General features: G+C 38.6%; 1 protein-coding gene across 1 annotated transcript in view; it reads left to right on the forward strand.

Moving 5' to 3' along the window:
* Positions 1-12,374, forward strand: part of LOC124115824 — a 276,313-nt gene that overhangs the window by 12,343 nt on the left and 251,596 nt on the right. The window contains exon 2 of the mRNA XM_048397065.1: positions 834-923. Coding sequence (XP_048253022.1) covers positions 834-923 — 90 coding nt within the window. The remainder of the gene's footprint in view (positions 1-833; positions 924-12,374) is intronic.

The raw sequence follows: 12,374 nt of genomic DNA on the forward strand, positions 1-12,374 counted from the left end.
ATCTGTGGTTGCTTCTACACATCCTCCCAAGGATTGAGTCAAAAGATACGATCATCTGTGTCATAATTAGGTCTGTGTTTAAAGATTCTTTCTAATAGTCAACTTTCCATTCATGTCGAGCAATATTTCAGACGCTCCTGCTGTTTGTGTTTTCATTTCCTAAGTTTTGAGGTACAATCGAGCATGCTCATTCTTCGAAGATTTCAAAGAGCATCCTACGACTCTTGCTCAAAGCTGTTACAGCATCCAAGGCCTGTGGATGTGGAGGACATTTCCAAATTTGCGCATCAATGACAAAACTAATGTTCAATGCAATTTACTTTTGTCACCTGTACAATATGTTTTTTTCAGGTAAAACATTGACTTGCCTTTGTAGTTACCACAGTTACCTTGTTTCACTGACATTTAGAAATAGTAAGTTGCCTGTGGACAACTGACTGACTTTGTATGTATTTGTGACGGGTGACACTGTTGGAGCAGGATACGTGAACCATTCTGCAAACACCTGGCTTCATCAATATTTGATAATTGTGTAGAAAGGATTTTGTCACTTTTATTCGTTTTGTTCACTTGGATGGGCGAGGATATTCGTGAACGAACTTGAAGTATCTGAGCAATTTGCATGGACTATGGAAACCCCTCAGTGCCAGAATCAATAGGAAATTGGTTATGGTTTTTTTTACACGAGAAAAACTGCTTTGAACAGCATTGCCATGGCCTGTTAAATGAACTTGGAAATCTTACCTAATTATGTGTTAACTCATATATCAACAGACTCCTTTCTTGTTGTGCAAGTATGTTAGAAGTCACAGTCACGTTTATCTTTGTTGCAGGATAAATGTCATCACGAACGTGAAGTCACGCAAGAAGACATCTTATACATCGTGCGGGTTCTTGTGGTTGAGTCGGTGCAGCAAATACAGGTAATAGCCGGCTGTCATACAGGTATTGATCAGATGTAATACATGTATTCACTGCTTAACATATATTGTCATATATGTATTGACTAACTGCTATACAGGTAGTCAGCAACTGTTGTACAGGTATAGATCAACTGTCACACAGGTAATCACTAACCGCCATACAAGTAATTACAAACTGCCATACAGGTAAATCACTAACTCTCATATGGATAATCTTTTACTGGCATACAGGTAATTACTAATTGGCATACAGGTAATGACCAACTGCCATACAGATAATCACCAACCGTTATGCAGGTAAATCACTAACTGCCATATAGATGTTCACTTACTGTCATACATGTAATCACAAATTGTGACTAACTTCAATACAGGTAATCACTAACTATCACGCAGGTAAACACTTACTGCCATATAGGTAATGACCAGCTGACATACAGGTAATCACAAACTGTTATACAGGTAACTCACTTACTGCCATTACAGATATGCACTTACTGTCATGCAGGTAATCACTAATTATCACGCAGGTAATGACTAATTGTCACGCAGATAATCACAATCTACCATATATACGAACACTCTCATACAGGCAAACTCTAACTGTCATACAGGTAAACACTAACTATCATACAGGTAACCACTAACTGTCATACAGTTAATCACCAATGGTCGTACAGGTAATCACTAACTGTCATAAAGATAATGACCAGCTGTCATATAGATAACCACTAACTGGCATACAGGTAATGGTCAACTGTCGTACAGATAATCACTGGCTGCTATACAGGTAATATCCAATTGCCATACAGATAATCACCAACTGTCATATATATATTGTGGTACGCAACAGATTAACATTAACAACAACAGGTAATGGATAACAAGAAGCACACAGATAATTTGATGAAGTCAGATGTACAGTGAGGATTAAAATGTTGTAACAGGCTAAGAGAGAGTATTTATGGTTGTCAGCTTCTTTATTCCGAGGAACGCTACATTTTCGGAGTTAGAAAGTACAAGTGAGCATTGGCATCAGAAGATACCAGCCGGCTCTGAACCGTGACCAGGGAACGTATCTGCCTTGTGCTTGACTTATTGATTACTTCAGCTGTGCCACGATCTATCTGTCGCATTATGCCCCTATGCAGACTAATTAATCCTGCTGGCTTCTATTTGTCCAGGGGTAATTCACCTCTGCCCTCCAATCTGTCCATTGCTCGTTTACCAAGCAGTGCTAATTTATCTCCTGGCTTCTATCTGTCCATTGCTAAAGACCAATCAGCCGATATTCAACTGTTGAATTGTTAAGTTTCCACCATTTTTATCTATTTATTTGTGTGGTTTTCACATGTACATATATATGCTCTCTGCATCATAGCATTCATTCACCAGGTGAAGGAATAAGCACGTACTCCGAAACGTGTGTTCCTCATAATAAAGAAGTTGACATCAATAAGTTATCTCTTGTGTGTGTCACCTCTAGATGCCATTCAAAGCCTTGTAACAAGTCGATTGGTTACTCATATGCATTAGAAAGTGTGTGTTATTTGATAAGATCGTCATAGGCAGACTGGATGTAATACTCTTGATCTCTATTGATGAAACGTTGATGACGGTGGATGTTATTGTTTTATGTGAGAGTTTTTTGTGAAGACCTGATGTTTGGTAGAGAGGGTTTGGACTTTGTCAAACTGATGGTTGGAAAACATTTGCCGGGGGTCTGAGAGGGCTGATTTGCTCAGGCTTTTGAAGTTTAAGGTTCTTTGATGCGGGTAACTACAGATCACATCGTGTTGGGGGAACGGTTGTGGCCATTGGCGTGGATGATTCTACTTAGGGATTGGGCGATAGTGAAGAGGGTATAAATGACTGCCCGGTGCTAAGGTAATCTGCTGATTTGATGTGAAATCTTGCTTAATCTAGTGTAGAGTGATTCTGATGGGGGCGGATCCTGGTCTGGGTTGTTTGGGTTTGGGCTGGAGTGTGACTAGTTTGGTAGGATACTGGTTAAGGTTGGGTAAGACATGCTCCCGATGATTAGGCTCATGGTTAAGGTCAAAGTTGCAGGAGCAGATGTATTCTTTTCTCTTGGTCAGTGTGAAGTTGATGCCGTACTTCGTTTGGGGGATGGATAGAGTTGAAGTGAATTTCCTGGTCAGAATTAGTAGACTTCCTGTGTGGTTGTAATCTTGTTACTGGGGTCTGTCGATACAAGAACGTCAAGGGAGGGGAGTTGTTGCTTGTTCTCTGTTTCCATGGTGAATTGACTCCGGGTGTTGAGGTGCTGGAGTAGTGAGATGGGATTCTGTTCTTTTGAACATGACGACTAACGTGTGGCAGTGCCAGGTGGCATTGGGGATGTGAAGAGGGCTTCTTCTATGTCTCTGTATGGGCACCATGTCTCTGTGTACAGATAGTGTATGTTGTACATACATGGGTTCTATATCTCTGTGTACAGATAGTCAGTATGTTGTACATACATGAGATCTATCTCTCTGTGTACAGGTAGTGTAGGTTGTACATACATGGGATCTATCTCTCTGTGTACATATAGTGTAGGTTGTATATGCATGGGATCTATCTCCCTGTGTAAAGGTAGTGTAGGTTGTACATACATGGCATCTATCTCTCTGTGTACAGGTAGTGTAGGTTGTACATATATGGGATCTATCTCTCTGTGTACAGATAGTGTAGGTTGTACATACATAGGATCTGTCTCCCTGTGTACAGGTAGTGTAGGTCGTACATACATGGGATCTATCTCTCTGTGTACAGGTAGTGTAGGGTGTACATACATCGGATCTGTCTCTCTTTGTACAGTCAGTGTAGGTTGTACATACATGGGATCTATCTCTCTGTGTACAGATAGTGTAGGTTGTACATACATGGCATCTATCTCTCTGTGTACAGGTAGTGTAGGTTGTACATACATGGGATCTATCTCTCTGTGTACAGATAGTGTAGGTTGTACATACATAGGATCTATCTCTCTGTGTACATATAGTATAGGTCGTACATACATGGGATCTATCTCCCTGTGTACAGTCAGTGTAGGTTTTACATACATGGGATCTATCTCCCTGTGTACAGGTAGTGTAGGTCGTGCATACAATGGATCTATCGCTCTGTGCACAGGTAGTGTAGGTTGTACATACATGCGATCTATCTCTCTGTGTACAGATAGTGTAGGTCGTACATGAATGGGATCTATCTCTCTGTGTACAGGTAGTGCAGGTCGTACATACATTGGATCTATCTCCCTGTGTACAGGTAGTGTAGGTCGTACATACATGGGATCTATCTCCCTGTCTACAGGTAGTGTAGGTCGAACATACATGGGATCTATCTCCCTGTGTACAGGTAGTGCAGGTCGTACATACATGGGATCTATCTCCCTTTGTACAGGTAGTGTAGGTCGTGCATACATGGGATCTATCTCTCTGTGTACAGGTAGTGTAGGTTGTACATACATATGATCTATCTCTCTGTGTACAGATAGTGTAGGTTGTACATGGGATCTATCTCTCTGTGTACAGGTAGTGTAGGTTGTACATACATATGATCTATCTCTCTGTGTACAGATAGTGTAGGTTGTACATATGATCTATCTCTCTGTGTACAGGTAGTGTAGGTTGTACATATGATCTATCTCTCTGTGTACAGATAGTGTAGGTTGTACATATGATCTATCTCTCTGTGTACAGATAGTGTAGGTTGTACATACATGGGATCTATCTCTCTGTGTACAGATAGTGTAGGTTGTACATATGATCTATCTCTCTGTGTACAGATAGTGTAGGTTGTACATACATGGGATCTATCTCTCTGTGTACAGATAGTGTAGGTTGTACATATGATCTATCTCTCTGTGTACAGGTAGTGTAGGTTGTACATATGATCTATCTCTCTGTGTACAGATAGTGTAGGTTGTACATATGATCTATCTCTCTGTGTACAGGTAGTGTAGGTTGTACATATGATCTATCTCTCTGTGTACAGATAGTGTAGGTTGTACATATGATCTATCTCTCTGTGTACAGATAGTGTAGGTTGTACATGGGATCTACCTCTCTGTGTACAGATAGTGTAGGTTGTACATATGATCTATCTCTCTGTGTACAGATAGTGTAGGTTGTACATACATGGGATCTATCTCTCTGTGTACAGATAGTGTAGGTTGTACATGGGATCTACCTCTCTGTGTACAGGTAGTGTAGGTTGTACATAAATGGGATCTATCTCCTTGTGTACAGATAGTGTAGGTTGTACATGAATGGGATCTATCTCCTTGTGTACAGATAGTGTAGGTTGTACATGAATGGGATCTATCTCCTTGTGTACAGGTAGTGTAGGTCGTACATACATGGGATCTATCTCCCTGTGTACAGGTAGTGCAGGTCGTACATACATGGGATCTATCTCCCTTTGTACAGGTAGTGTAGGTCGTGCATACATGGGATCTATCTCTCTGTGTACAGGTAGTGTAGGTTGTACATACATGGGATCTATCTCTCTGTGTACAGATAGTGTAGGTTGTACATGGGATCTACCTCTCTGTGTACAGGTAGTGTAGGTTGTACATAAATGGGATCTATCTCCTTGTGTACAGATAGTGTAGGTTGTACATAAATGGGATCTATCTCCTTGTGTACAGATAGTGTAGGTTGTACATGAATGGGATCTATCTCCTTGTGTACAGGTAGTGTAGGTTGTACATGAATGGGATCTATCTCCTTGTGTACAGGTAGTGTAGGTTGTACATGAATGGGATCTACCTCTCTGTGTACAGATAGTGCAGGTCGTACATACATGGGATCTATCTCCCTTTGTACAGGTAGTGTAGGTCGTGCATACATGGGATCTATCTCTCTGTGTACAGGTAGTGTAGGTTGTACATACATATGATCTATCTCTCTGTGTACAGATAGTGTAGGTTGTACATACATGGGATCTATCTCTCTGTGTACAGATAGTGTAGGTTGTACATACATATGATCTATCTCTCTGTGTACAGATAGTGTAGGTTGTACATGGGATCTACCTCTCTGTGTACAGGTAGTGTAGGTTGTACATAAATGGGATATATCTCTCTGTGTACAGATAGTGTAGGTTGTACATGGGATCTACCTCTCTGTGTACAGGTAGTGTAGGTTGTACATAAATGGGATATATCTCTCTGTGTACAGGTAGTGTAGGTTGTACATAAATGGGATATATCTCTGTTTTCACAGGTAATGTAGGTTGTACATGAATGGGATCTATCTCCTTGTGTACAGATAGTGTAGGTTGTACATGAATGGGATCTATCTCCTTGTGTACAGGTAGTGTAGGTTGTACATACATTGGATCTATCTCTCTATGTACAGGTAGTGTAGTGTGTACATACATGGGATCTGCCTCCATGTGAATGAGTGAGTATGGTTTTACGCTTTAACCACTAGGCTACCCGACCGCCCCCTATCTCCTTGTGTACAGATAGTGTAGGTTGTACATGAATGGGATCTATCTCCTTGTGTACAGGTAGTGTAGGTTGTACATGAATGGGATCTATCTCTCTGTGTACAGATAGTGTAGGTTGTACATACATTGGATCTATCTCTCTATGTACAGGTAGTGTAGTGTGTACATACATGGGATCTACCTCCATGTGAATGAGTGAGTATGGTTTTACGCTTTAACCACTAGGCTACCCGACCGCCCCCTATCTCCTTGTGTGCAGATAGTGTAGGTTGTACATGAATGGGATCTATCTCTCTGTGTACAGGTAGTGTAGGTCGTACATACATGGGATCTATCTCTCTGTGTACAGGAAGTGTAGGGTGTACATACATGGGATCTATCTCTCTGTGTACAGGTAGTGTAGGGTGTACATATATGGGATCTATTTCTCTGTGTACAGATAGTGTATGTTGTACATACATGGGACCTATCTCTCTGTGTACAGGTAGTGTAGGTTGTACATGAATTTACATATTGGCTGTAATATATACACGCTTACAAAGGAAAAGACTTGTGAAAACAACGAGAATCGCGCATCGAAGAACTTCCCAACCAAGACGTAGAGGAACAAGAATGAATCTGTTGAATGACACAACAAATGAAGGAAAACAAAACGCAAATATCATAATAACAACCTACCAAATTTATATCTATAATTTTAGGCAGCTTCCTTGTTTGAGGAATGTATCCCTGAATATCCACATAAAGGAACAATATACCACACATCTGCAGCTGTACAAAGAAACTTATTCGATGTCACATGTCTCTGTAACAATCAAATATTTTAAACTATATATATGTACATATATCGTGTCGGCATATTATAACCCGTGTTCGTTTCTCAACTGATCACTTAGTTTGTTTCAGGTGTTTTGTATCCGTGTCAAGTCTCAAAGGTCAGCTGAGAAAGCCCGCGTGACAGCTATTTTCATAATGTCCACGGTTCTTAAAAAATTCCATTGAGTTAGATAACAATTAGCAATCAATCAACGTATTAACCCTTTGAACAAAGTATGTTGTTTTACATCGGCACTTCACGCCATGATATGAATGTATTCCCTTTGCTTTAGTAAACCTAGACATGTAAACACTTACTTTTGACATATCCATCAACAGTGATTAATCCACCAACGTATTTTCTGTTAATCCTTTGATGGCTAGGAATGATCTGTTTATTTAAAAGAAAGAGTAAATTAACTGATCATTCATGCCCTGCCACGTGCATATTACATAACACACATTTCACCTCACTTCACACCTGGATTCAGATTGAATACTTACCCCAGACACAAGATATGCCAAATGGGAACCTTTATCACTAACTATACCTGTAATAAATTCATAAACTGGGCAGCAAATGAATGACGACAAATACCCAAGTGTAGAGTATACCAGAAAACGTGGATGGCAACAAGGGAGTAGGAATCTATTATTCAGGCAATCCGAAATCCGAAAATGCTTTCACTGCAGGGATGCTTTTTTTATATATTAATAAACTATAACCATCAGGGGTATTTCCAAATGACGACATCCGATGAGCCTCGGCCGGTTTTTTTCTCTTTGTTTAGGTTGAATCAATTAATTAACATGCGCCCTTTGTTGATTTCTTTATAGATCACAGGTAACCAATCAGCCCAGCAAACACGAAACTGTTATATAAAACATTCCTAAAACATTTTCCAAAACGTTCCGGAAATGCTTTAAAAAATGTTTTCTTCACGTGATTTTGTATGGTTTTAGAAACATTTTCCAAAAGTGTTTTTGTAAAATATTGCAGAAATCCTTTGAAAACGTTTTGTTCAGGTGAATTTGTCTGGTTCCAGAAACGTTTTTTAAAAAAAACCCCATTCTGTGAGCATTTGATTATATCGATTCTAAAATGTTTCTGTAAAATATTCCAAAATACTTTTGGAAACGTTTTATTCACGTGAATTTGTATGGCTCCGGAAACGTTTAAGAGAACGTTTTCTGTGAACATTTGGTTATAACGTTTCTAAAATGTTTTGAAAACGAACCAGAGTGTTGGTAAAGCCCAGTGTTTTGCTGCCAATGTTCAAAACATACAACACCCAGTCACTGTTAACAAGATACAAATAGTCAGGGACAGTACACCCTTCAGGCATGTACGGCAGAAAACACAATACCAATGACCGACCTGGTAATCCATGCCATGTCTTCAACATTCAATCAACAATGAACTTCAAGACTCATTTCTGTGGAGATTTTAATATTTTTAGAAAAGTTTTACAACTTTCTAAATTATTGATTGTCAGAATCTTCTTTCTTTGGTTTTGCCTTGATCCACTTTTCTGAACCATAAAACAAAATCTGCAAAAATCTAAAGCAGGTATTTAATATATATATAAAAGTATCATGCATCATAATGAATAGAAAAAGTCGTACACAAGGAACACCCCAACCCACTTTACGGTCAGTGGCAGGTACAAATCCAATTCTTATCATTAATTTAAAGTCACAAAACCACCAAAAGATACTTGATCTAGTAGCTCACAGTATTTAACAACAGTTTCTGCACCTACGTTTGCATCATTCACAGCCCCTGGTGTATTCGGTGTATTCCTCAATAACCTAACATTTCCGTGTGTATTTCCTGGAATGCTGTTGTCTCCTTTTGCCTGAAGCAAAAACAAAAAATGTTCAACCTTATAACTTGAACTATATTCAACAAGCATCAAACTTTAATCCAAAGATGAAATATATTATGTAGGTTTATAACATTAATTTAATTCTGGAAACCCATTTGTCCAGAAACGCTCCATTCTGTGGCCAGGTTCGGTTAAAGGTATTTCCAAAATTCATCTTTGCTGATTTCATTGGGACCATCAGTGGTCCACACTAAGGAAGAAAACTGGAAAAAATAATGTTTTGAAATCTCGAAATTTGAACTATGTCGCCCATGGGCCTGCCCATACACATACATGCTGACATGGGCTATGAATACTAAAGTGACCGATTGCAAACGTCCTTTGTGAATGTTTTCAAGGTCTTCATTGATGATATGAATTTAATTACGAGTTTCCCGTTGTCGTATGATCACATTCTCTTCTTTAGTCCCACCACATCAATCTTTACCTGTTGTGCGTGTGGGTGACAGGTGCAGTTGGTAAGACATAAAACATGTTCTGTACAGTATTCAAATATCAAGTGGTGTGTAAGTCCACGTGCAGCTACATGTAGTTTCATGGTTGTTTACACCAGGGCGTTTATGCATTGTGAACTTCATTTCAAAGCCACATTTAATAATGCGACTATTGCTAACAATAGATTGCAATGACAGATCATGTTTGAAAAGAACTTGGTATCAACAAACCATGACATTAACATAACAAGGCCGGGATAAACACCTGGTTGTATTAGCCAACTTAAGTTTAACAGTGTCCCTCTACACAATATGATATGCCACAGGCTGACCCCTGGAATACCCTATAAATACACATTACGATCTGTATTCAACAGTCAAAGTCATTCATTGCTGATGTGAATTTGATGATTGCTCAAGTACATAAGGGAATATGATTTCTGCATATGCACATTGAAGTTTTCACTTCGATTATTGTGTAATGTGTTGGTTGGTTTCTGGTGCAGTTGTTAGGCTTTCAGGAATGTTATTGTGTAAACCCTCAGCCACCGAGGCTTCCACAAAAATGAAAATCCGACAAATGGTAGTGTAGGAGCGCGTTGTAAGCCACGAATCGCTTAGAGAAAGCAAATTAATCGCTTCAACAGTTCGAAGTGCATGTGCACTCTTCCAAAATGGCGGCGCAACTACCGCTTGGTTGCCTTGACGTAGAAGAACATAATAAAAGTCAGCCGCCATTTTGGTTTTAGAATGAAGCGACCTCAGCCAGTGATTGTTTCGCTTGCAAGCGTCTGAAAGTGAGGCACTGTTGTTAGGCGAATCGCTATACATCGCTTTTAAGTGATTCGCACTCTGCAAAGCACCCCGAGATCACATACGTTGTGTATCCCTCCCATGGCCGAAAGCTATGAATACACAATGCCATTTAGAAAGTGGTCAAATGTAACAAATGTTATATTTACACAATGCCATTTAGATACTGCAAAGATAAGCGGACACTGCTTTTGAAAATGAACTTAAACTGATGAAGGCATTTTGTCACAACATTTTAAAATTGTCTTCGAAACGTTTTTGTGATATAAGTCTTTACAAACGTTTTAAGAACATGTCAAAAACATATATTTTTGTGATACATTTTCAAAAACGTTTTAAAACATTTCAATAACTAGTCATGAAAAATAATTAATTGTGAGAGAATGCGTCTTTGACCATAGATCTGTATTTATTCACTTCTCAACGTCTCTCTCACGCCCCCGCAAAATATGTGCGACTAAATGTAATTGCCTGTAACACTGTGATCAGCAACAAACAACTCATGTGAAGTTTTGTCTTACTCATATTTGCTATATGTTCTTTAGACATTAAGTCTACAGATTAAACTGTAACTTCTGTGAAAATGTTTGATTACTGCATTACCAATCCACAGCCATAATCGGTACTCACTTAAATACATGGCGATACCATTTCATGAAAATATGTTCTAGCATAACATTTCTGCAATGTGTTGCAATAACAGTATCGCCTATGATATAGCATGATGTTCTTGAAAAACATTTCAACAACATTTTGAGTAATTATAAAACATTTACACCTTATTCGAATGATTTTACATGTGTGTGCACAATGTATCTAAAACATGATGATAACATTTCGTGAAATATGTTCTGGCCAAACATTTCTGCAACGTGTTGAAAACATTGTAATAACAGTGAAATAGTTTCGAACATGTTATAGCATGATGTTCTTGAAAAACATTTCAATAACATTTTGAGTAATTATAAAACATTTACACCTTATTCGGATGATTTTACATGTGTTTGCACAATGTATTTAAAACATGATGATAACATTTCGTGAAATATGTTCTGGCAAAACATTTCTGCAATTTGTTGAAAACATTGTCATAACATGTTATGAAATAGTTTCGCCTTTGATATAGCATGATGTTCTTAAATAAATTTTTGGAAACATTTCAATAACATTTTGAATAGATGTAAAATATTTCTAAAACTTTAATCAAATGTGTTGACGAAAATGTTTTTGAAAAACTACAATGAAATCTTTTTTGAAAATGTTATGAGTCAGCCGGGAGTGTTCAAAAATGCGTAAAACAAATATTGCCTCAAATTTTATTTATGCTGTCTTTACAGACGGCAGCTCACTCTCTTGTCACGCTCAGTTGCGTATGCGAGTAAATCGACTCACGGCAGCTAGTGAGCCCCAGCGGCCAGTGTCAGACAGCCGAGGAAAGTTTTGCTCACATTGGGTCATTCCTGGTGATTGCAAATATAACGTTTTTCGTTCGCCAAATGTATGCTTTAGATAGTACAATTATGATTAAGCAGTCACCACCACTCATTTCTTATTATTTTACGAAGGAATATGCCCGATTTCCCCACACTCCACTTTCTATTTTGTGTTTTGTAAGAATAAGAGAAGGTGTTGTTTATCACTAATTATAAGAGGATATTGGAAATGAATATGAACAGCCATGTTGCCTGACTTTTGATCGATTTGAGATCCTCACAATCACCGTGACAGAATCTCGTTAGGTTTTGTGATTTTTACATTTGCCCGATGACCATAGTCAGTGTTGCTGGGGATACCAAAGTTAAGAGTTTATGATTAGAGGAAATTGGTTGCAATTAACTAGAATGCTTCATATTGACAAAATATATAAAAGCTAGATATGTGCCCATACCAAATATACACTGGTATTTGCTTAATAGTGCCAGTGTGGTTGATCAACAGAAGTATAACGCTTATTCACACTTGGTGTGGCAGAAATTGAACATTATGGTCAGTGTAGGTTGTACATACATGTGATCTATCTCTCTGTGTACAGATAG

This window comes from Haliotis rufescens, unplaced genomic scaffold (genome assembly GCF_023055435.1).
Source record: "Haliotis rufescens isolate VD_foot unplaced genomic scaffold, xgHalRufe1.0.p SCAF_16, whole genome shotgun sequence".
NCBI classification, from domain to species: Eukaryota; Metazoa; Mollusca; class Gastropoda; order Lepetellida; family Haliotidae; genus Haliotis; species Haliotis rufescens.